Source organism: Ovis canadensis, chromosome 18, assembly GCF_042477335.2.
Source record: "Ovis canadensis isolate MfBH-ARS-UI-01 breed Bighorn chromosome 18, ARS-UI_OviCan_v2, whole genome shotgun sequence".
NCBI lineage: Eukaryota > Metazoa > Chordata > Mammalia > Artiodactyla > Bovidae > Ovis > Ovis canadensis.
Genome location: NC_091262.1, coordinates 25,283,450 through 25,304,984, shown reverse-complemented (window position 1 = coordinate 25,304,984; position 21,535 = coordinate 25,283,450). Strand labels below are relative to the sequence as shown.

General features: G+C 44.1%; 1 protein-coding gene across 23 annotated transcripts in view; it reads left to right on the top strand.

Annotated features, from left to right (window-relative positions):
- The window catches only part of MCTP2 (multiple C2 and transmembrane domain containing 2), a 270,449-nt gene that overhangs the window by 67,451 nt on the left and 181,463 nt on the right, over positions 1–21,535 (top strand). For 18 of the 23 annotated variants that reach the window (XR_011250196.1, XR_011250197.1, XR_011250198.1 and 15 more), the window contains 2 exons: positions 16,859–16,918; positions 18,050–18,158. Coding sequence is in view for 16 of the 23 variants with exons in the window: in XM_069558923.1 (XP_069415024.1) it covers positions 16,859–16,918; positions 18,050–18,158 (169 nt within the window). In the remaining 7 variants the exon portion in view is untranslated. The remainder of the gene's footprint in view (positions 1–16,858; positions 16,919–18,049; positions 18,159–21,535) is intronic. The other 5 variants (XM_069558924.1, XM_069558925.1, XM_069558933.1 and 2 more) reach the window with 1 other exon arrangement.

Sequence of the window (21,535 nt, the reverse complement as noted above, 5' to 3'; positions counted from 1 at the left end):
CCTTTTTGTAAAAATTTTGTGATTTTTTTACTATTATTTGCAAATTTGAAATATGTTTCCATTAACCAAAATATAAATTGAGTTATTAAACATAATTCATAATTGGTAGTTGAGTATGAAGGAGGTAAGATGTTAAATTATATTCTCAGGTTAATCTTATTTTCTTGCTATTTATTAACTGACCAGGAAAAAATAGATGGGTTCCTTGGCCTTGATAGGCTAACAAACTCAAATTAGAATAAGTTGTTTTAAAAGTTAGTGCTGTTAAACTGTTTCACTGACTATACATATTTAGTGCCTACTCTATCAGTCCCATGGACAGAGGAGCCTGAAGGGCTACACACCATAGAGGCGCAAAGAATCGGACACGACTGAATCGACTTAGCACGCACGTGCTATCTGGGGCACCATAGAGGGTCTGTTGTAAAGAAGAAATGGTTAAGAACATAACTCTGCCGTCAGGATTGGGTCCATTGGGACATAGTTTTGCACAGCACTAAGTGTAGCGTAAGAGGTAAACCAACATCAGGACTGAGTGTGCATCCAAGCCTTTGTCCCGGCCGCTCAGTGAGCCGAGATCATATGGAGGGATCCAGGGACATGTCCTGTGGGAGGCAGTATGCAGGCTGGCACAGAGGATAAATAGGATTTGACAGGTAAGGCAATATGACAAACACAGGCCTGAGGTGTGGGTGTGGGTGTGGGTGTGGGTGGTTTAGTCACTCGTGTCTGACTCTGTGACCCTATGGACTGTTGCTTGCCCGACTTCTCTGTCCATGCAATTTCCCAGGCAAGAATACTGGAGTGGGTTGTCATTTCATTCTCCAGGGGATCTTCTTGGCCCAGGCATCAAACCCAGGTCTCCTGCATTGCAGGGGGATTCTTTACCAGCTGAGCCACCAGGAAAGCCCCAGTATGGAGGGGAGGCCAAAGGTGGGAAGCATTCTGCTCTGCCTGGAACGAAGGCTTGGGGAGCTTTCTGATGTGGTGTGTGTGATGTGTGTGTAGTGGCAATGGGCTGTGCTGAGGGCTGGTCAGTGATGTGATGGCGAATGGATGGATTGCAGATGGGTGGTTGGTAGTGATTAGTCTATCTTTTACCATCAATGCAAAAAAGCCTGGATCAAGTACAGTTTTTTTAAGAGTAGATAATTCCGGGTAATCTGATGAAACTCAGCCATTAAGCAAACAGCAGTAACAACAACAAAAACTTCTTGCTTGGGAAAGAATCTTCTGCCTGTTTTTTCCTGCCCTAAGCATAATTGGCATAGACTGAGGCTGTATCTTCCTTCTGTGGCCACTCATTGCCACTTGGCAGCGTGGTGAGCTGTCTGCAGAGGATGGAGAGACTGGGCTGCAGCTCACCAGACCTGTAGGATCACTTGTGGTCAGCTGCAGTACTCACCTACTCGCCCCGCCTCCCCATGTATCCTCTGGGCTTCTCACTCCCTGAGGATCCATGCTGCAGAAGTGAGCCCCTCCCTTGCTAATGTTTTACACTAGGCTATGTTAACTGGAGGGTGGGCGTGACTGGAGGAGTCTTGTCTAACTTGTTTTGGTTTTCTCAGGGCCCAGCTCCATGCCTGGCCCCTGGTAGGTGCTCAGTCTTGTTCTTCGTTTTTTTTTTTTTTTTAATACAGAAATTGGTGATGGCAGTATATGCATTCAGGTTCCTAAGGCTCTTCTTGGTGTTTTCTCTTCATTTTGTGGTTTGAAGTCATGTCTTCTTGGACTGATCCTTCAATATCATGTAATGTCCGTCCTTGTCTCTTATAATATCCTTTAAGTCTGTTTTGTCTGATGTGGTAATTGCTATTCCAGCTTTCTTTTGACTTCCATTTGCATGCAATATCTTTTTCCGTCCCCTCACTTTCAGTCTGTATGTCTCCCTAGGTCTGAAGTGGGTCTCTTGTGGACAGCAGATATATGATTCTTCTTTTTGTATCCATTCAGGCAGTCTTTGTCTTTTGGTTGGAGCATTTAATCCATTTATATTTTGAATAATTATTGGTGTATATATATATTCCTTTTGGCATTTTATTAATTGTTTTGGGTTTGTTTTTGTAGGTCTTGTCCTTCTCTGTGTTTCCTTTCTAGAGAAGTCCCTTTAACATTTGTTGTAAAGCTGTTTGGTGGTGCTGATTCCCTTAATTTTTGCTTACCTGTAAAGCTTTTGATTTCTCCCTCTATTTTGAATGAGATCCTTTCTGGGTAGAGTAATCTTTCTTGCCTTTCATTACTTTAGATATGGAGAAGGCAATGGCACCCCACTCCAGTACTCTTGCCTGGAAAATCCCATGGATGGAGGAGCCTGGTGGGCTACAGTCCATGGGGTCACTATATCCTGCCACTCCCTTCTGGCCTGCAGAGTTTCTGCTGATAGATTAGCTGTTAACCTTGTGGGAATTCCCTTGTATGTTACTTATTGCTCTCCCCTTGCTGCTTTTAATATGTTTTCTTTGTAATTAATTTGTTAGTTTGATTAATATGTGTTTTGGCATGTTTCTCCTTGGGTTTTTTCCTTTATGGGACTCTGTGCTTTTTTGGACTTGGTTGACTATTTCTTTTCCATGTTAGGGAAGTTTTTGACTATAGTCTCTTCAAATATTTTCTGAGAGTCTTTGACTTTTTCATCTTCTGAAACCCCTATAATTTGAATGTTGATATATTTAATGTTTCCCCAGAGGTCTCTGAGACTGTCTTTAATTATTTTCATTCGCTTTTCTTTATTCTGCACTTTGCTAGTTATCTCCACCATTCTACCTTCCAGCTCATCTATCTGTTCCGCCTCAGTTATTCTGCTGTTGATTCCTTCCAGAGTATTTTTAATTTCTGAAATTTCACTGTTCATCACTGCTTGTTTATTCTTAATTTTTTCTAGGTCCTTGTTAACTATGTTAAGTGATTCTTGCATTTTCTCTATTCTGTCTTGAGATTTTGGATCATCTTTACTATTATAACTGAAGTCTTACAGGTAGTTTGCCTGTTTTCTCTTCATTCATCGGGTCTTGTGGGTGTTTACCTTGTTCCTTCATCTGCACAATATTTTTGTCATTTCATTTTGGCTGACTCACTGTGTTTGAGGTCTCCTTTCCCCAGGCCATAGGGTCATAGTTCTTCTTGCTCCTGGCCTCTGCCCTTAGTGGGTTAGGTTGGGCCAGTGGCTTGTGTAGGCCTCGTGTCGGGACAGTTGCTGTCTAACACAGGGAGCTTAGCCGAGAGCTCTGTAATGACTTAGAAGGGTGGTATGGAGCCTCAAGAAGGAGGGAATTATGTATACTTCTGACTAGTTCATGTTGTTGTACAGCAAAAACCAACACAGCATTGTAAAACAGTTACCTCCAATTAAAAACTTTTTTAAAAGTCAGAATTTTTGGAGTTTTGTTGGAAAAAAACTAATCATATGGTCAGTGAACACTTTTTATATAGTTATGACTGAAAATATAGAGAGATTTAGAAAGGTGTAGAGCCCAAGTTCAATACTCATTTAAAATCTGAATTTGTTATCAATGAATTAAAATTTTTTGTTGAAATATAGTTGATTTTCACTGTTGTGTTAATTTTTGCTGTACAACAGAATGATTCAGTTATATATATATATATATATATATGTATGTATATATACATTCACATTCTTTTTTTAAAATACTCTTTTCCATTATGATTTGTTACAGGATATTGAATACAGCTCTTTGTGCCATACAGTTGGACCTTGTTTTGGTCCATTCTATATATAAAAGCTTGCATCTCCTGCCTACAACCTCCCATTCCTTCCCTTCCCCACCCACTTACCCTTGGCAACCACAAGTCTGCCCTTACATATTTTTTAAATGAATGGGAGTCCTGCTGAAGTCATGTGATCTGTGAGGGAACATTTCATGCAAAGATGGGCACAATAGAGGACAGAAACGCTATGGCCCTAACAGAAAATATTAAGAAGAGGTGTCAAGAATACACAGAACTATACAGTAAAGATCTTAATGACCCGGATAACCGTGATGGTGTGACCACTCACCTAGAGCCGCGTCCTGAAATGTGAAGTCAAGTGGGCCTTAGGAAATACCACTTTGAACAAAGCTAGTGGAGGTGTTAGAATTCCAGCTAAGTGATTTCAAATCCTAAGAGATGATGCTGTGAAAGTGCTGCACTCAATATGCCAGCAAATTTGGAAAACTCAGCAGTAGCCACAGGACTGGAAAAGGTCAGTTTTCATCCCAGTCCCAAAGAAGGGCAATCCCAAGGAATGTTCAAACTACCGCACAATTGCACTCATCTCACACGCTAGGAACGCATGTAAGAATTAAAGATTTTAAAATTAAAAAAATAAAAAACTAAAAAAAAAAAGAAAAGAAAGTAGTGCTCAAAATCCTTCAAGCTAGGCTTCAACAGTATGTGAACCAAGAACTTCCAGATGTACAGGCTGGATTTAGAAAAGGCAGATGAACCAAAGATCAAATTGCCAAAATCCACTGGATCATAGAAAAAGCTAGCAAATTCCAGAAAAACATCTACTTTTTCTTCATTGACTAGGCTAATGCCTTTGACCGTGTAGACCACAACAAACTATAGAAAATTCTTAAAGAGATGGGAATACCAGACCGCCTTACCTTGCTCCTGAGAAACATGCATGCAGGTCCAGGAGCAACAGTTAGAATTGGACATGGAACAACAGATTGGTTCCAAATTGGGAAGAGGGGTGCATCAAGGCTGTATATTGTCACCCTGCTTATTTAACTTACAAGCAGAGTACATCATGTGAAATGCTGGGCTGGATGAAGCACAAGCTGGGATCAAGATTGTGGGAGGAATATCAGTAACCTCAGATATACAGATAACACCACCCTTATGGCAGAAATTAAGAGGAATTAAAGAGCCTCTTGATGAAGATGAAAGAGGAGAGTGAAGAAGCTGGATTAAAATTCAACATTTAAAAAATGAAGATCATGGCATTGGGTTTCATTACTTCATGCCACATAGATGGGGTAAGAATGAAAACAGTGACAGACTTTATGTTCTTGGATTCCAGAATCACTGTGGATGGTGACTGCAGCCATGGAATTAAAAGACACTTGCTTCTTGGAAGAAAAGCAATGACAAACCTCGATAGCATATTAAGAAGCAAAGACATTGCCTACAGAGGTCCATATAGTCAAGGCTATGGTTTTTCCAGTGGTCATGTATGGATGTGAGAGTTGGACTGTGCAGAAAGCTGAGCACTGGAGAATTGATGCTTTCTGTTCCATCCCTCACCCCCTTGGGAAAGCTACCCATGAAATAAGCTACACCAAGGATACCGGCAATTGTTAATTTTGTTGTACACTGGGTATGTCACATGCCAACCCATACTTTCCTCATTTCCCACCCATTTTATAAAAGCAATAGAATGCTGTCTGCTACACATTAGAAGAATCAGATAAACCAGATCTGAGACAAGGATTGTTGTTGTTGTTCAACCGCTCAGTCATGTCTGACTCTTTGCAACCCCATGGACTGCAGCATGCCAGGCTTCCCTGTCCTTCACTATCTCCCAGAGTTTGCGCAAACTCATGGCCATTCAGTCAGTGATGGCATACAACTATCTCAGCCTCTGTTGTCCCCTTCTCTTCCTGCTTTCAATCTTTCCCAGTATCAGGGTCTATTCAAATGAGTCAGCTTTTCCCATCAGGTGGCCAAAGTATTGGAGCTTCAGTTTCAGCATCAGTCCTTCCAATGAATATTCAGGGTTAATTTCCCAAGGGGGTGAGGGATGGAACATCCGTGGTCTGAGGCCTGCACTGGGATTTGTCTCACTTGCTAATGAAGCCGAGATTCTTAATGTCCTAGGGGATAGGCTTCCTCTCCTATCTATAGGGTTCAAATGGGCAGGTCATTTTGCGACACTTCCATGTGAGACTTGTCCCTTTTTATGACTGACGTTTTATTAGTTGTGATTTTTTCATTCAAGGTGATAGCCTATCACGGTTGCCTGGCAACCAGATCGCCTCCTGTATGTGACTATGTATGTACCCCCTCTGATGGATGACACTCTTTCCCGTTGCTCTCAGCACCATGACTTGGGGCTAAAAGGGCATCTCATGCTGTTGCCCCACACAACCACCACCACTGTGTGTTTGGCCAGCAGTGTAGAAGTCAGCCTCTCTTGTTAGCCTGGAAGAGCAGAGATAATGTCTTCTTCCGTTTTTTCCCCAGTCTTTCTGCAAACCTAACTTATGTAAAATATATTGATTCACTTTGTGTCTGAAGTTGACTGCTGTGTGCTGGTGGGGGTGGGGTGCATAGAAATTCAGTTTGCTTGGGAGAAATGCTGATCCATGGAGACCTTGAGTGGGTAGATGAGTTTTGAAAGTGAAAGAAAGTGAAATCGCTCAGTCGTGTCCAAATCTTTGCGACCCTGTGGACTATAGCCCACCAGGCTCCTCTGTCCATGGGATTTTCCAGGCAAGAGTATTGGAGTGGGTTGCCATTTCCTTCTCCAGGGGATCTTCCCAACCCAGGGATCGAACCCGGGTCTCCTGCATTGCAGGCAGATGCTTTATCCTCTGAGCCACCAGGGAAGCCCCAGGTGTGTTTTGAAGGCATTCCCAAATGTCTCCTCTTATATGAAGAAGATAAAATTAGGGAGACTCAAAGGGAGAGTCATTTATTTTTTCTTCTATCTTGCTGTTTTTTTTTTTTTTTTTGCTTCTTTCTCCTATCAGCATTCCCCCCAGAAGATATTTTACAAGGTACTTTTTTGTGGTTAAGAATTTAGAAAATACAGAGTCACCTTTGGTTCTTGTCCTTGGTGTTGATGATGGAGTTGAGACGAGACCCAATTACTGGAAACAGTGACCAGCACTCTGAGGCAATCTCTAGACAGTGTGAGATAACAAGCCATTTGAGGTGAAAGGGGAGCAGAGAGATTGCTCCGAGTATGTGGCCGGAAAGGCCTGAAGCGGATGCATTTTGAGGTTAAGACTCAGATAGGTGGCGAATAAATCCAGGTAGTTAAGGTTGTTGTTTATGACACTAGAAAAATAGAATTAGCTCATAGCCCAGTACGTGGCAATCGCAAGCGCCCAATGAGGACTCGCTGCTAAGATTATGGTTGTATTTATTACTGTTATTATTTTTATCATTATGTTTTCAGCATGAAGTCAAGGGCCAAAGAGGTTGAAAGACTTGCCTAATATCCAGCTAGTAAGTGTCAGAGCCAGGAACTAAATTGAGGATTGTTTGAATCTAAAGCCCGTGTGCCAAACTCTGTATGTATCAGGGATTTAGAGAAATGTAGACCTGCAGTTCAGAAGAACTCAGAGCTGGTGATCTAGAAAGAGTTGATCATCAAAGGAAGGTATTTGTTTTTCAGTGTCCACTGTGCCCTTTTAAATCCCCCTTTCAGTTACAGTGATGGAATGGCTTATTATCATGGTCTGTAGCCAGTAATCCTGAATGGAGGATTAATACCATCCCTGCCCCACCATCGATGTCACCCCACAATGGGGTCCCTCCTTCCCTAACACTCTGACAGTTGGAGTTTTAAACATCTCACTTTGGTGCAAGCTTATGTGGACGAGTTGAGTGGTTTAGAGGAGTACCTTATTGGGATAGTTCCAGAAACTCTGCTTGGCAACCACAGAGCTTCAGTTTAGTGACCACAGAGAAGCAAGATGACAAACCACAGAGAGGAAACAACCGACAGCTTGCCGAATTAAACAAGGGCGTCGGTTTCTCGACACTTCAGTTGCTATTACTGTTACTATTCAGTTGCGTGTTCTTTACTATTTTGGTTTTATGTCAGAAATCATTGCTGAACATACATGATGTCAGTGAGACAAGCATGTAAACCGTGTCCCAGGGTCCTTCATGGAATTGTTCGCATTTTTCTTTTTCCCTCCCTTCTTCCCATACCTGCTATGTGCTGATCCTGCCCTGAGACACTGGGAATACAGTGGTCGACAAAGCAGACCACAGTGTATTTCCTCCAGGAGATCCTATTCTAGATGGTGGTGGGCTTCAGATATATTCAAAAGGTGAGAGATTGGATGGAGAAAAATAAAGCAGAGGAAGCATTTAGGAACGCTGAGATGGAGGTGTGACATTTTGAACACAGTGGTCAGGAAATACCTCTTCTGAGAAGAAAACATGTATACAAGATCTAGAGGAGGTGAGAAAGCACGTTGTACACGTTTCGGGAGAAAAGCATTCCTGAAATACAGAAGAGACAGCATACAGATTCCAGGGAGGTAGGAGTGTGCCTGGTGTATGTCAGAGACAGCACGGAAGCTGTGTGACTGGAGAGGATGGTGGGAGGTGTCAGAGTTACTTCTGAGGCTGTAGCACAGGGGCTTTCCCATCCTGCCAGATAACTCTGCTACCATAGCAACCACCTGGGATGCTGGATGAGTAGATGCAAAGGTACCCTGTGGGCTGGGATCTGTGTTTGCTCACAGGCAGGGCAAGATGGATCAATAGCATGAAGTGAAGCTTGCTATACCTGCTGTGGACACTGGGAATAGCAATAAGTGAGTTTGCCTCAGATTGGAGTTGTGGAGGAAGCAGGTTCAAGTTAATAAGCTGAGAGAAGAGGGGAAGACAGCTCCATCCTAAGATCTGCCCTGATTGTGTATGTATGTGTGTGTTAGTAGCTACGTCGTGTCTGACTCTTTGTGATCCTGTGAACTGCAGCCCGCCAGGCTCCTCTGTCCATGGGATTGTCCAGGAAAGCATACTGGTTCAGTTCAGTCGTTCAGTCGTGTCTGACTTTCTGCGACCCCATGAACTGCACCATGCCAGGCCTCCCTGTCCATCACCAACTCCCGGGGTTTACTCAAACTTGTGTCCATTGAGTAGGTGACGCCATCCAACTGTCTCATCCTCTGTCATCCCCTTCTCCTCTTGCCTTAAATTTTTCCCAGCATCAGGGTCTTTTCAGATGAGTCAGTTCTTCGCATCAGCTGGCCGAAGTATTGGAGTTTCAGCTTCAGCATCAGTCCTTCCAATGAACATTCAGGTCTGATTTCCTTTAGGATGGATTGGTTGGATCTCCTTGCAGGAATTTGTGTGCACTGGGACCCAGGAGAAAGGAGCAGTGATCCCACAAGAGACTGACCCAGACTTGCCCGTGAGTGTCCAGGAGCCTCCAGCAGAGGTGTGGACCGGTGGCGGCCTGCTGCAGGGCTGGGGGCACTGAGCGTAGCCGTGCATGCCTTTTGAAGGAGATCACCATCATCTTCATTACCTCCACCAGTTTGTCCCCTCCTAAATAACAGGGAGGGAACACAGCCTCACTCATCAACAGAAAATTGGATTAAAGTTTTACTGAGGATGGCCTTGCCCATTGGAACAAGACCCAGTTTTCCCCTCAGTCAGTCTCTCCCATCAGGAAGCTTCTGTAAGCCTCTTATTTTTCTCCATCAGAGGGCAGACAGACTGCAAAGTACGGTCACAGGAAACTAACCAATCTGATCACATGGACCACAGCCTTGTCTAACTCAACGGAACTATGAACCATGCCCATAGGGCCACCCAAGAAGGACGAGTCATGGTGGAAAGCTCTGACAAAACGTGGACCACTGGAGAAGGGAAAGGCAAACCACTTCAGTATTCTTGCCTTGAGAACTCCAGGAATAGTATGAGAAGGCAAAAAGATAGGACACTGAAAGATGAACTCCCCCAGGTCAGTAGGTGCCCAATATGCTCCTGGAGATCAGTGGAGAAATAACTCCAGAAAGAATGAAGTGACGGAGCCAAAGCATACTAGAGTGGGTTGCTATTTCCTCCTCCAGGGGGTCTTCCTGACCCAGGGATCAAACCCACATCTCCTACATCTTCTGCGTTGCAGGCGGATTCTCCATCGCTGCACCACTTTGGAAGCCCTACCTTGATGGTCTATCTGCCATCATAAGAGTGTCGGTGGGGAAGGGATGGTCAGACTGAAGGGGTGGACTTGGGTTACTGACCACCTTCATTGAGTTGTTTTCTTCAGTCTTCCCAAACACCTCCACTGTCTTCATAGTAATAAAAAATAATAGAATGGCAACACCGATTTAATAGCACCTCGAGAGGTTCTGTGGAAGGAACTCTGCTGAGTGCTGTGTAAATGTCGTCTCACTGGGCCACACTTTTTGGGCTCACTCTTTATACAGAGATCCTTGTACAGTGACTGGTCCAAAGAAGGAACTTGGGTAGGTATCTTTGAAGGAATGAATTTTTCTCCTCACAGCCTGTAATGGTGATAGATTTTTTTTGCCCGTTTGAGAGATGCTCCTGTGGCCGTGAATGTTAAGTGGACTTTTCAAGGCCACAAAGCCAGGATGTAGCAGAAGTGGGATTCAGACTTAGGTGTTTGTGGCTCCAGGGGTTTGTCTACTACTGGTCAGAGCTGACTGTTGTGCACGTCATGTGAAGGTTCTGCTTTGAGATTCTCCTGGTTCTGGGCGCAGTTGTGTGCAGTGAAGAGCAGATACCAGGTGAAGGGCTGATTAACCTCTCTGCTTCTCTTTGGCAACCATCTAGCCTCTTAGCTCTGGCTCTCAATTTGTAAATTGGTGAATCACTAATGACAGCCCATGGACTTCTTTTAAGAAGTTAACAGAAGCGTGTATTTGTTGATAATGAAGCGCTAGCCAGAATCCCAGGGATGGAGGATCCTGGTGCGCTGCCGTCTATGGGGTCGCACAGAGTCGGACACGACTGAAGCGACTTAGCAGCAGCAGCAGCAGCTAGAGTAAAGAGGGGACCACTGTTATTTTTAAAGTACTTACTGCTAGCAGTCTTGAAAATGGTTAGGGAAGGTCAGTGGGCACATGTTACTGAATGTGGTAAGAGAAGTTCCCTATACCAAGGTTGGCAGACTTTTTCTGTAAAGGGCCAGGTAAAAATACATAGGTACAGCTTTGTGAACCATAGCTCTTGCTGTGTCGCAACTACTCAACCCTGGTATTGTAGCATGAAATTAGCCATAGAAAGTATATAAATATATACATAGGCAATACACAAATAGATAGGTGGGGCTGTGCTTCAGTGTTTAAACTTTATAAAGACAACTGTTGGGCCTTAATTTGCTGGTATAGGCAGTGAATATTCACACAGATGCACATACTTATATTTTGTGTATTAGATAATATTTTAAATAATTTTGGGAGTGGGGGAAAATAAATGTGTATACCATGATTGTATGATCAATAGCCTCCTAAAAAGTTACATGAAAATTGCATCCACATAGACTTAGCCATTTGGTAGATGTGAATTTTTCTGAACAGGCATTCTGACTGTGACCTCTGACTGCCACCTGAGTTGTTTGAATTCCGTCACTGTTTTCAAGCATCACGTAATGGTCTGTCTAGTCATCTGCCTTCTGCCCTTCTTGCTCCTTCCTTTCCCTGTAGGTATTTGTGTCTGTGACTATACTCTTCCTGAGTACTCACAGTCTTAATGGTGGCTTGGCCCAAAAGGTCGTTTGTGTTTTTCCATCACATCTTTTTTTCTTCCTTTATTTATTTTTAATTGAAGGATAATTACAAAGTTGTGTCGGTTTTTGCCATACATCAACTTGGTTCAGCCATAGGTATTCCTATGTCCCCTCCCTCCCGTTATATCCTATGGAAAACTTTTTGGCCCACCCAATAATAGATGTGGGTTAAGTGATTAATTCCATATGTATTATATATATCATTTGCCATGCTCATGTCCTTGGATAGAGTATTTCCCAGAGACCATCCAAGTGACCTTCTCAGCCAACTTGTTACTCTTACTTAGCTTTCCTGCATGTGGGTTTACATCTTCTTCCACTAAAGTTTTAAACAGTCAAATTGTTTACTTTGCTTATTATTAGACTTCCTGTGTATTCGTCGTGGTAAGATCCTTCAGACAGCCACATGGGAAGTGATATTTGTACAAGATCACACATAGTGTAAACAAAAGAAAATGTCGTTTTTTTCACATCCGTGTCTTTCTCTTAAGATCCTTGGTGACTGGAGATTTTCTTTTCCTTTTTTAAACAATTGACCCATCCATGAGAATATCTTCTCATTTTAATAAGTTTTATATGCAGTTTTGTAAGTTTTACTTTTCCATAAATTATACCTTAAAGCAAGATAAAATGGAAATATTGATGTAAATTTGCTGTCATTAAAAAAAAGAAAACATACGCGTACTCACACACACATGCAAACACACACAAATCCCATTTACCAGAAAGGTGACAGGGAGAGTTGTGTGAGGGATGACTGGCCTTCTGCCAACATGTTAGTGCTGAGTTTCTGGATGTTGTATATAATTAGAGAGCTTTATCATATGAAGACTTTTCATCACTAATGATACTCAAGATTATTTGTCTTTTCCTGAGTATGCCCTTGGAAACATTTGTTTAAAATGGTTAAAACCAGTGCTTAATGGATAAACAAACCATGCTGCTGCTGCTGCTAAGTTGCTTCAGCCGTGTCCGACTCTGTGAGGCCCCATAGATGGCAGCCCAACAGGCTCCCCTGTCCCTGGGATTTTCCAGGCAAGAGTACCGGAGTGGGGTGCCATTGCCTTCTCCGAAACTATAGTACACTCATAATTGTGGAATACCATTCAGCAATTTAAAAAATTGCCAGTTTGAATGGATTTCAGAGGCACTCTGCTGAGTGAAAAATGTTTAGTTCCGTTCAGTTGCTCAGTCGTGTCCAACTCTTTGCGACCCCATGAACTGCAGCATGCCAGGCCTCCCTGTCCATCACCAACTCCCGGAGTTTACCGAAACCCATGTTGATTGAGTCGGTGATGCCATCCAACCATCTCATCCTCTGCCATCCCTTCTCCTCCTGCCTTCAATCTTTCCCAGCATCATGGTCTTTTCAAATGAGTCAGCTCTTCGCATCAGGTGGCCAAAGTATTGGAGCTTCAGCTTCAACATCAGTCCTTCCAATGAATACCCAGGACTGATCTCCTTTAGGATGGACTGGCTGGACCTCCTTGCAGTCCAAGGGATGCTGAAAAGTCTTCTCCAACACCACGGTTCAAAAGCATCGATTCTTCTGCCCTCAGCTTTCTTTATAGTCCAACTCTCACATCCATACGTGACTACTGGAAAAACCATAGCCTTGACTAGACGGACCTTTGTTGGCAAAGTAATGTCTCTGCTTTTTAATATGGTTATTATTAACCATATTATATGTTATTATATAACCTGTCTAGGTTGGTTATAACTTTCCTTCCAAGAAGTAAGCATCTTTTAATATCATGGCTACAGTCACCATCTGCAGTGATTTTGGAGCCCAGAAAAACAAAGTCAGCCACTGTTTCCACTGTTTCCCCATCTATTTGCCATGAAGTAATGGGACTGGATGCCATGATCTTTGTTTTCTGAATGTTGAGCTTTAAGCCAACTTTTTCACTCTCCACTTTCACTTTCATCCAGAGGCTTTTTAGTTCCTCTTCACTTTCTGCCATAAGGGTGGTGTCATCTGCATATGTGAGGTTATTGATATTTCTCCCGGCAATCTTGATGCCAGCTTGTGCTTCTTCCAGCATTTCTCATGATGTACTCTGCTTATAAGTTAAATCAGCAGGGTGACAATATACAGCCTTGATGCACTCCTTTTCCTATTTGGAACCAGTCTGTTGTTCCATGTCCTGTTGTAACTGTTGCTTCTTGACCTGCATACAGGTTTTGGTGTTAGCCAGTGTCAAAAGTTCGCATACATATGATATTCTGAAAAAAGGTGAAGCTATAGGATAAGAACAGGTCATTTACTGCCATGGAGTAGGGAGAGGAAACGACTAGACCACAGTGGGATCACATGCAGGATTTTTTGGGGGGGGAACCCACTCCAGTACTCTTGCTGGGAAAATCCCATGGATGGAAGAGCCTGGTGGGCTGCAGTCCATGGGGTCGCGAAGAGTCTGACACGACTGAGAAAGTTCATTTTCACTTTTCATTTTCATGCATTGGAGAAGGAAGTGGCATCCCACTCCAGTGTTCTTGCCTGGAGAATCCCAGGGACGGGGGAGCCTGGTGGGCTGTCGTCTATGGGGTCGCACAGAGTCGGACACGACTGAAGCGACTTAGCAGCAGCAGCAGCAGTTCTGGGTCCTAATACTGGTGGTAGTTACACAAATATATACATGTATTAAAATGTCATCATACTATACACACATGTGAGAAGCCAGTTTCACTATGTGTTAACTTTTTTAAGGTAAAATTTAAAAATAAAAATTAGACTGCTTGATTATGCTTGCTGAGAACAACAACAGAAATCTCAAGATGGCAGATACCAAGTATTCCTACAAGAAAAATACTCATTGTAATTTTTTAATGAAAAAGTTACCAATTTGTTAGTTGGTTTACAAAAAAAGCTGAAAATAATGCAGTTTTACTCAATGAAAAATCCTTTGGCTCCGTGCAGAACGTAAGGAAATGTTCAGTTATGTGTCCCCCAGTGGCTGTAACCTGGTCCTCCTTTGCTTCTGCAGGCTTTTCCTGTCTTCTTTATAGTGATCACTTTCCTTCCTTGGTGTGTATATACAACGGGTGACAGTTACAGGGGCCATGGGAACCATAACTTTAAGTTCTGTGACTTTTCTGTGAGTAAAACCAGCCATCATGTTGAATTAATGTCATTCTTCACATTTAATTTCCATGTTATTCTAAGCGGAAGACTTACCGTGAATTTGAAGGAAAGCCCCATGATCGTTTCTGATAGCAAGTAAACGATGGTGGTGATGTGGGCTCATTTGTCACTTCATGAGCGTTATCATTAGTTGTCACTTCATCAGTTATCATTAAGTGCAGGGAGGCCTCTCTTGGGAGAGTGTGTAGGTGTGCTGGTTGAGGAATGATGCTTCTTAGGGAACATTCTCTCTCCTGTTTGGTCGTGGAAGATAGTGGGCCTCCTGTTACTGAGTTCATAACCACTCACTCTAAACAGGAATTCTGATCCCAGCACCAGTGGTTTTGCAGAACTGCCTTCAAATAGGATTGATTCAGTGGGGTGTTGATTTGTTTCACGAAACTGGAGACGCTAACAGGGTGGCCACACAGCAGATGTTACTTGTTGATTCGGCGCATGAAGACCCGGTCCAGCCATTTTTGGTTTTCCAGATCATGGAGAGGAGGAATTGCTGAGCTTCTAGGAGATGACCGTGGGGGAGTGCCGTAGTGTAAAAGGCATGAGGAGACATCCTCTGAACTTGAGAGATTTGAGTTTGAAATATTGATCGTCCTCATAAAGCAGCCCGCAGGCTGTCCTGTCTCGCTGTCCTGGGTGTCATTTTACGTGTAACACAAGTAGGTGTTCACCAACCAGACAAGAGGTGGCTGGAGGCCCGGCTGCTTCCTTCCTTGTCTGCTACTGGGATCAAGCCCACACTGGGAGAGATGGGTGATCGTGGTCCTTCCACAGCTGGGCCTTCCCGTGACTGAAGTGCTGGGGTCCTTAGAGCAAGGTCCAAGTGCTTGCCATCACCCTGGGTCCTGAATGAAATGTATTCACAGTTGAGGGACATTTGACTAAGACTGGGAGAAAGAGGCAGGTGTGATGGGAGAAGCTCAGGTGCAGACATCTATAGGAGCACCCCTGTGCTCGCTGGTGAGGGCTTATGAGGCTCCACGTGGCTTGCGATCAGGGCTCGTTGCTGTTTCCACATGGCTTGCGATCAGGGCTCGTTGCTGTAGCCTTTTGTGGTATCAGTGCACGTACAGGGGGTGGACCAGAAAGCCCCTGCTTGTTTGTGGCCCTTGTAGCATCTGAAGAAATGCCCTTTTGCTCTAGAATCCAGGTTCTGTTTGCCTAAGCTCCACTCGAGAGAGAGAGAGAGGCAGTGTCCTGGAGCCAGTCTGCCTTCCATCCAGGCAGGCTCTCTGAATTGAGCCTGCTGTGCCAAGGATCAGTGACCACAGTGCATCTGGTCCCCACCTTCACTCCTGCAGAGCTTCAGGGTCATCTGAGCAATCTCTGCAGGACTGCTGCCTGGGTCTCAGTTTACCCACAACTTCAGAATTACTCAGTCTTGTTTGGAGGGAGAAATCTCATGTTTTCCCACAGGAAATGAGCCCCAGCTAATGGGTCCAACAAATGGGCACACACCTCAAGTGCTAGGAGGCCTTTTGTTCATTTCACTTCAACTGTCTGTGCCTTTTCATGTAGGCATCTAGTCTCACATCGAGCCCAGAACCTTCATAAAATCCCAGAGCTCCTGGGGACCTCACATGTGTGTATAAAACCCTGATAAGAGTGCAGATGTCTCCAGCGTCCCATGCTTACTGCTGAGCCATACTCACTTCATTGCCCCGTGGCATCATTTCCTGGTTACTGGAGGTGTATTTAAATTGGGAAATATAAATACACCTCCCCATCTGAGATCGTTTGTAGAGAATCTGCATTTCCTTATTGGTTCTTGTTCATGAGGTTATGGTTGGAGGAAGGTCTTTGTGACCATATTTGAAATGGGTCCTACCTGACTGATGAGCTCAGGTCTCTGGTACCTGTTCTACCCTTTTCTCCTTTATGGCCGGGGTCCAGGCAGGTCCTGGATGGAGGGACCTGGCAGGATGGCCCTTGGTCCTCCCCTGGGACAAAGCTGCTGGCACGATGATGACTTGCGTGAACTACAGATGTGCTGGCCGCCCCACAGGAGAGTAGAATCAGCCTTATCTACACGCTGATCAGTGACTAAGAGGGCAGAGGCTGCAGCCTCATGGACTCCAGTGAGTCAGCCTTTTACTGGCAAGACTCACCACATGCTCTGGAAGGCACCCCGCACATCTGAAACTGGGTATGCAAATGGAAGCTTCAAAGGGAAAGACCTGATAAAGGGTATCCTTGTGAGTGTATATTCTTTTTCTTTTTTAAAGCAGGGTTGTTATTCTTTTTCTTCTTCTTCTTCTTGACAGCTCTGTGGAAGTGGGGATCTGAATGCTGCTCTGACATCTCAGCATTTCAAAGAGCAATCTGTAAGTGACATTCCTTAAAAACAAACACTAAGTACTACAAATATTTCCTATCAAATGTTTGGATCTTTGCCTCTTTCTATTTCTAAAGGATGTGGAACTGTAGTCACCCACAAAGACAGGCCCTGCAAATTGTGGCTGGAAAAGATGAATTCCGTGTCTATTGATTTGTCAGAGTGGAATAGATTCTTCTAAAAATACAGAGCCATGAGAATGAGGGAGATTGGTGCAGGAGACAAAGCCATTTTGAAATGCTTTGAAATGTGGACCTAGAAACTTTGAAAAGAAGGCTGGTTGAGAGTGACTTAGCCACAGATCGGTTAATTGAAAGTCAAATAAGTGAACAACACATCATTTTGTCTGTACGTTTTCTTTCGAAAGATACACCTTTGCTCTTTTCAAAACCTGAATTTGATTCATTTAATAAATATTCAGAAAAAACTTGATTTTGATATAATGGCTTATAGAAGTTGATGTGTTTCTGGAGAGGGAAAGGAGCTTGGCAGAGGCGAAACTGTGTGTTTAAGTGTAGGAAGCACTATAATGGGGCTCAGGGTATGAAAGAAAAATATGCCCCAGAGAGGAAGTGTCTCCTGTGGGGACCCAGGGACGTGGGTTAGTGGTCATGGATCAGGAGGCTGTCATCTGAGTCATCATGAACTAGAATCTTTCTATTACATGTGAACTGGTGGGGGTGGTGGGCAAGGGGAGAAGAGGAGGGAGACATCCCACATCTGAGCTTGGAGGTGTGGGCCAGGCCTGTGGGGGCCCGCCCCACGGCTGGACCTCTGCATGCTGAGTCCTCTCTGGGTACTCCACCAGAAACTGTAGGATAAAGGATCCTGCAGGACATGAGTGAGTTTAAGGGGACGTCAGTTGTCAGCATGCAACTTATCTATTAATACTTCTTCTTGAAAAGTTAATATTGCAAAACTCTTGTCATGAATTCTCATAGAATCCCTCTGGGAGAAAGATAAAGAACAGGGTAAGCATCGAAGTAGGTGGGGGTGGAGGATAATGCGAGACGATTTGCCATGATCGCAAGCATCCTTTTTGCTTAAATGAAGAAGCATTTCCACATTCTGTTTCTCGGGCCCAAGACAACTGACTTCAGTTACTTCTCCATCTACGCAGGGTTTCAGGGAAGCTGGCGATGGCTTGAGTAACCTACCCAGCCCTTTTGCCTACCTCCTCACCATCCACCTGAAGGAAGGTCGGAACCTGGTGGTCCGGGATCGCTGTGGTAAGGCCTGGCCCTGTGCGCTGTCGGTAACCTGGGGACCTTTTCCTCTCTACCCTCTGTCAACCCTGCTAGTCAGCCTTCTCTGTCTCAGCACAGCTGGTGGTAGATCGGAGCTCTCAATCTAAATTTCTCCAAGTATCAAGGTATTTGCAGTGAGTTATTGAAACACATAAAATCTTACTGTCCTTTTCTCTGATTAATAATCATCATCAAGTATGAATAACCACATAAAGTTGTGGCAGGAAACATCGCTGTAAGTGCTTTAAGGGGCTTCCATGGTAGCTCAGTGGTAAAGAATCCACCTGCAATGTAGGAGATGTAGGTTCAATGCCTGGGTCAGGAAGGTCCCCCTGGAGAGGGATATATCTGTTTTTCCTTTGTTATCTTTTTTCATTTATTTTGTCTAGAAGGTGCAGTCTTTTTATTCTAAAGAATTTTGTGTCTTTCTTTGGGCTTTTGCCAGTCTCTCCAATCTTTGCCAGTTCCTCTTGACTCTTGTTTTGGAACAGCTGTGAAAAGAGGCCACCCTTCTGTCTATCTTCTCTGTTCTTACCTCTCTTTCTCATTACTACCATTGCCTTTTTTTTTTTCAGGAAGAATTCCTTAGCTGGGCCTTCCAGCTCACTCATTTTCGCATTAACTGTTACGACCATTGTGCTGTTCTGTTTGTCTTTTGAGTTGTCTTAAAAAAATTTTTTTTTTAGAACAGTCTATGTTTGTTTTGGGCTTCCGTGGCGGCTCAGTGGTAAAGAATCTACCCACAGTGCAGAGACTCAGGAGACGTAGGTTTGATCTCTGCCGGGCTTGGGAAGATCCCCTGGAGGAGGGCACGGCAACCCGCTCCAGTATTCTTGGTGGAGAATTGCATGGACAGAGGAGCCTGGCGGGCTGCAGTCCATAGGGTTGCAAAGAGTCAGACACGACTGCAGTGACTGAGCACACAGCACGTTTGTTTCATGCATAAGATATTGCCGTCAGCTTTGAGAGCGTTAAGTATGCATTACAGATCTCCTGCTTGGCGCTTCCTCCCTTGGATGTTTCTTGTTGTGTTTTCCACTCCTCCTTCTGTTTATGTGTCCCTGTTGCCGTCTATAGATGCTGTTTTGGGGTACCGTGTCCTGTCTTCATGGAGCAACAGTGGAACGTGCATCCGGACAGGGAGAGCCAGCCGTTGAGGCCAGCTCCTTCCCATCCCTCCCAGTTACCAGCAGCTCCTGGTTCTCCCCTGTCGTGGATGGCCTTCCTCTCTGCCTTCGTGCCCACGCTCACCCTTCCTGCTTGCAAGTGCCTTTGCTGGTCACGGCTCGGCCCCAGAGGAACAGGGCGGTTCTGGCCCTCTCAGCTGCTCTGAGTGCTGTGCCAACCAGTCACGCTGGTACTTGCTCGGGCCATTTTCTGCTTCCTGCCTCTGTTGCCTCGACGCTTGGAGCGCCCCTGGTGTTCCTGCCATCCTATCCTCTTGCCTCACCTCTGTCCCTGAAACTTTGTGTCCTGTGCCTTTCTTTCTACTGTTCCCGTTTAGGAGTGTGATGTCTTCCATCAACCTGATCTTAGCTGACTGCCATCATTTAGGGTGGAGTTTTTTAAAACAAAATTATCTCTTTCTTTTTGTAATTTGTCAGGATTTCAAAATAGTGAACAAATCTCATTTTCTCCTTGTTGGGAAATAGTGTTTCTATCAAAGTTATAATTGCTTATCTATCAATTGTGCAACTTCTTAGGTAGTGAGTGGTATTGTATACTCTTATTATAAAATGTCTGTGCTGTATTAGGTAGCTCTCTTAAGGTTATTTTGAAGGGTTTGGGGCAGATAGCATTTTGTACCTGGGATCACATCTGAGGGACACGATCATAAACCAGAGTCAGGTAACTGCCCACCCACGAATATTCCAGCTCTTGTTCGGAACCCGTGGTGTCTGGTGGATGCTTCCATGAAACGGTGATCATTTTAGAGCTTGACTGGGGATAACTCATTTGGAGATTAGAAATAGGTACCACAGAGAGTTCATTTAACCTGACTGGAAAGAAATTTCTGTACACCTATAAAATACATGTCCTGTTCTGAATTTTTGAAACACTCCAAAAGTCCGTCACTTTGGAGATGTGCCCAGACCTTGGGCTTCTTCCAGGACCAGCTCCCCCTTTTCCAGTTTTGCCATCTGTTCTAGCTGTTTTATCCCTTATCTGTGTGAGTGGTCTGGCCACACCACTCTTGCTGTATCACACTGGCACACTGTTAGCAGACGCCCAATAGATGCTCAGTGAAGTTGGCAAATGATGGAGAAGCCATTGCCTGCATCAGAAGAGGACCGGAACAACAAGGTTTATGCGCAGCTACTCCACACCTCACTGCTTCGGGGCCAAAGGAGAGGCTGTGGTCTGTGCTCTAACCCTATCGTAGTCATCTCTGCCATTATGGTTTCATCAGAGCTAAACATCATATGCCAGGTTGCCTCTATCTTTTGTACACCTAATATAATCCAAAGATAAATACCTAGTAAGGAGTCTAGGTCATAACCTGTTCTAGCACCTGTGTCTTTTATAACTGGTAGTAACTGTTCCTGTCTCTTTTATTTATCGGGAAGATTAATCATTATCCACTAAGAAAACATCCCCTCCCAGAAAGTGTTTGTGATTGCATTCATTACTGCTTGATTTTCACAGGTATTAAGGTGTGCTCAGGGCACGTTGGACGCCCACTGTTGATTTCTGCAGGGATCATACTCTTTGGCACCTGTGTCCTGGTTCCTTTGTGTGAAGGCAGGGCACATGTCTGACATGTCTAATCGGTCTGACAATGTTTTCTATGGAGCCCAACTCAGAATTTTATCCAATGCAGTCCTTTGGACCAGTAGTTTTCAAAACTGAGTGAATGTCTGAGCAGCCTAAAGGACTTGTGAAAATACGCATTACCCACCCGCAAAGGTTTCTGATTGAGGATGTCTGATGGGGCGCCCAAGAACTTACAGTTCTAACAGGTTCCCAGGCGATCACAATGCAGCTGGCCCAGAAACCACGCTATGAGGACCACTGCTCCAGGCACTGAGCCGAGGCAGGCAAGCAGAAACGCGTGCTTCTCCTGGTAGGGAGAGTTTCAGTCCTCTCTCAGACAAAATGTTTTCTTTTCCTGGGGCTGGACCTCATTATGCATTTGCTCTCTTACTTAATTTGTATTCTCTAAACATAATTTAATTTGGTATTCACCTAATTAACATAATTAGGTACAAAGAGCATTGTGGTGTGCCGAAATTTACACTATGTATTCTGTATCTCTTGTACTGCAAGGAGATCCAACCAGTCCATCCTAAAGGAAATCAGTCCTGAATATTCTTTGGAAGGACTGATGCTGAAGCTAAAACTCTAATACTTTGGCCACC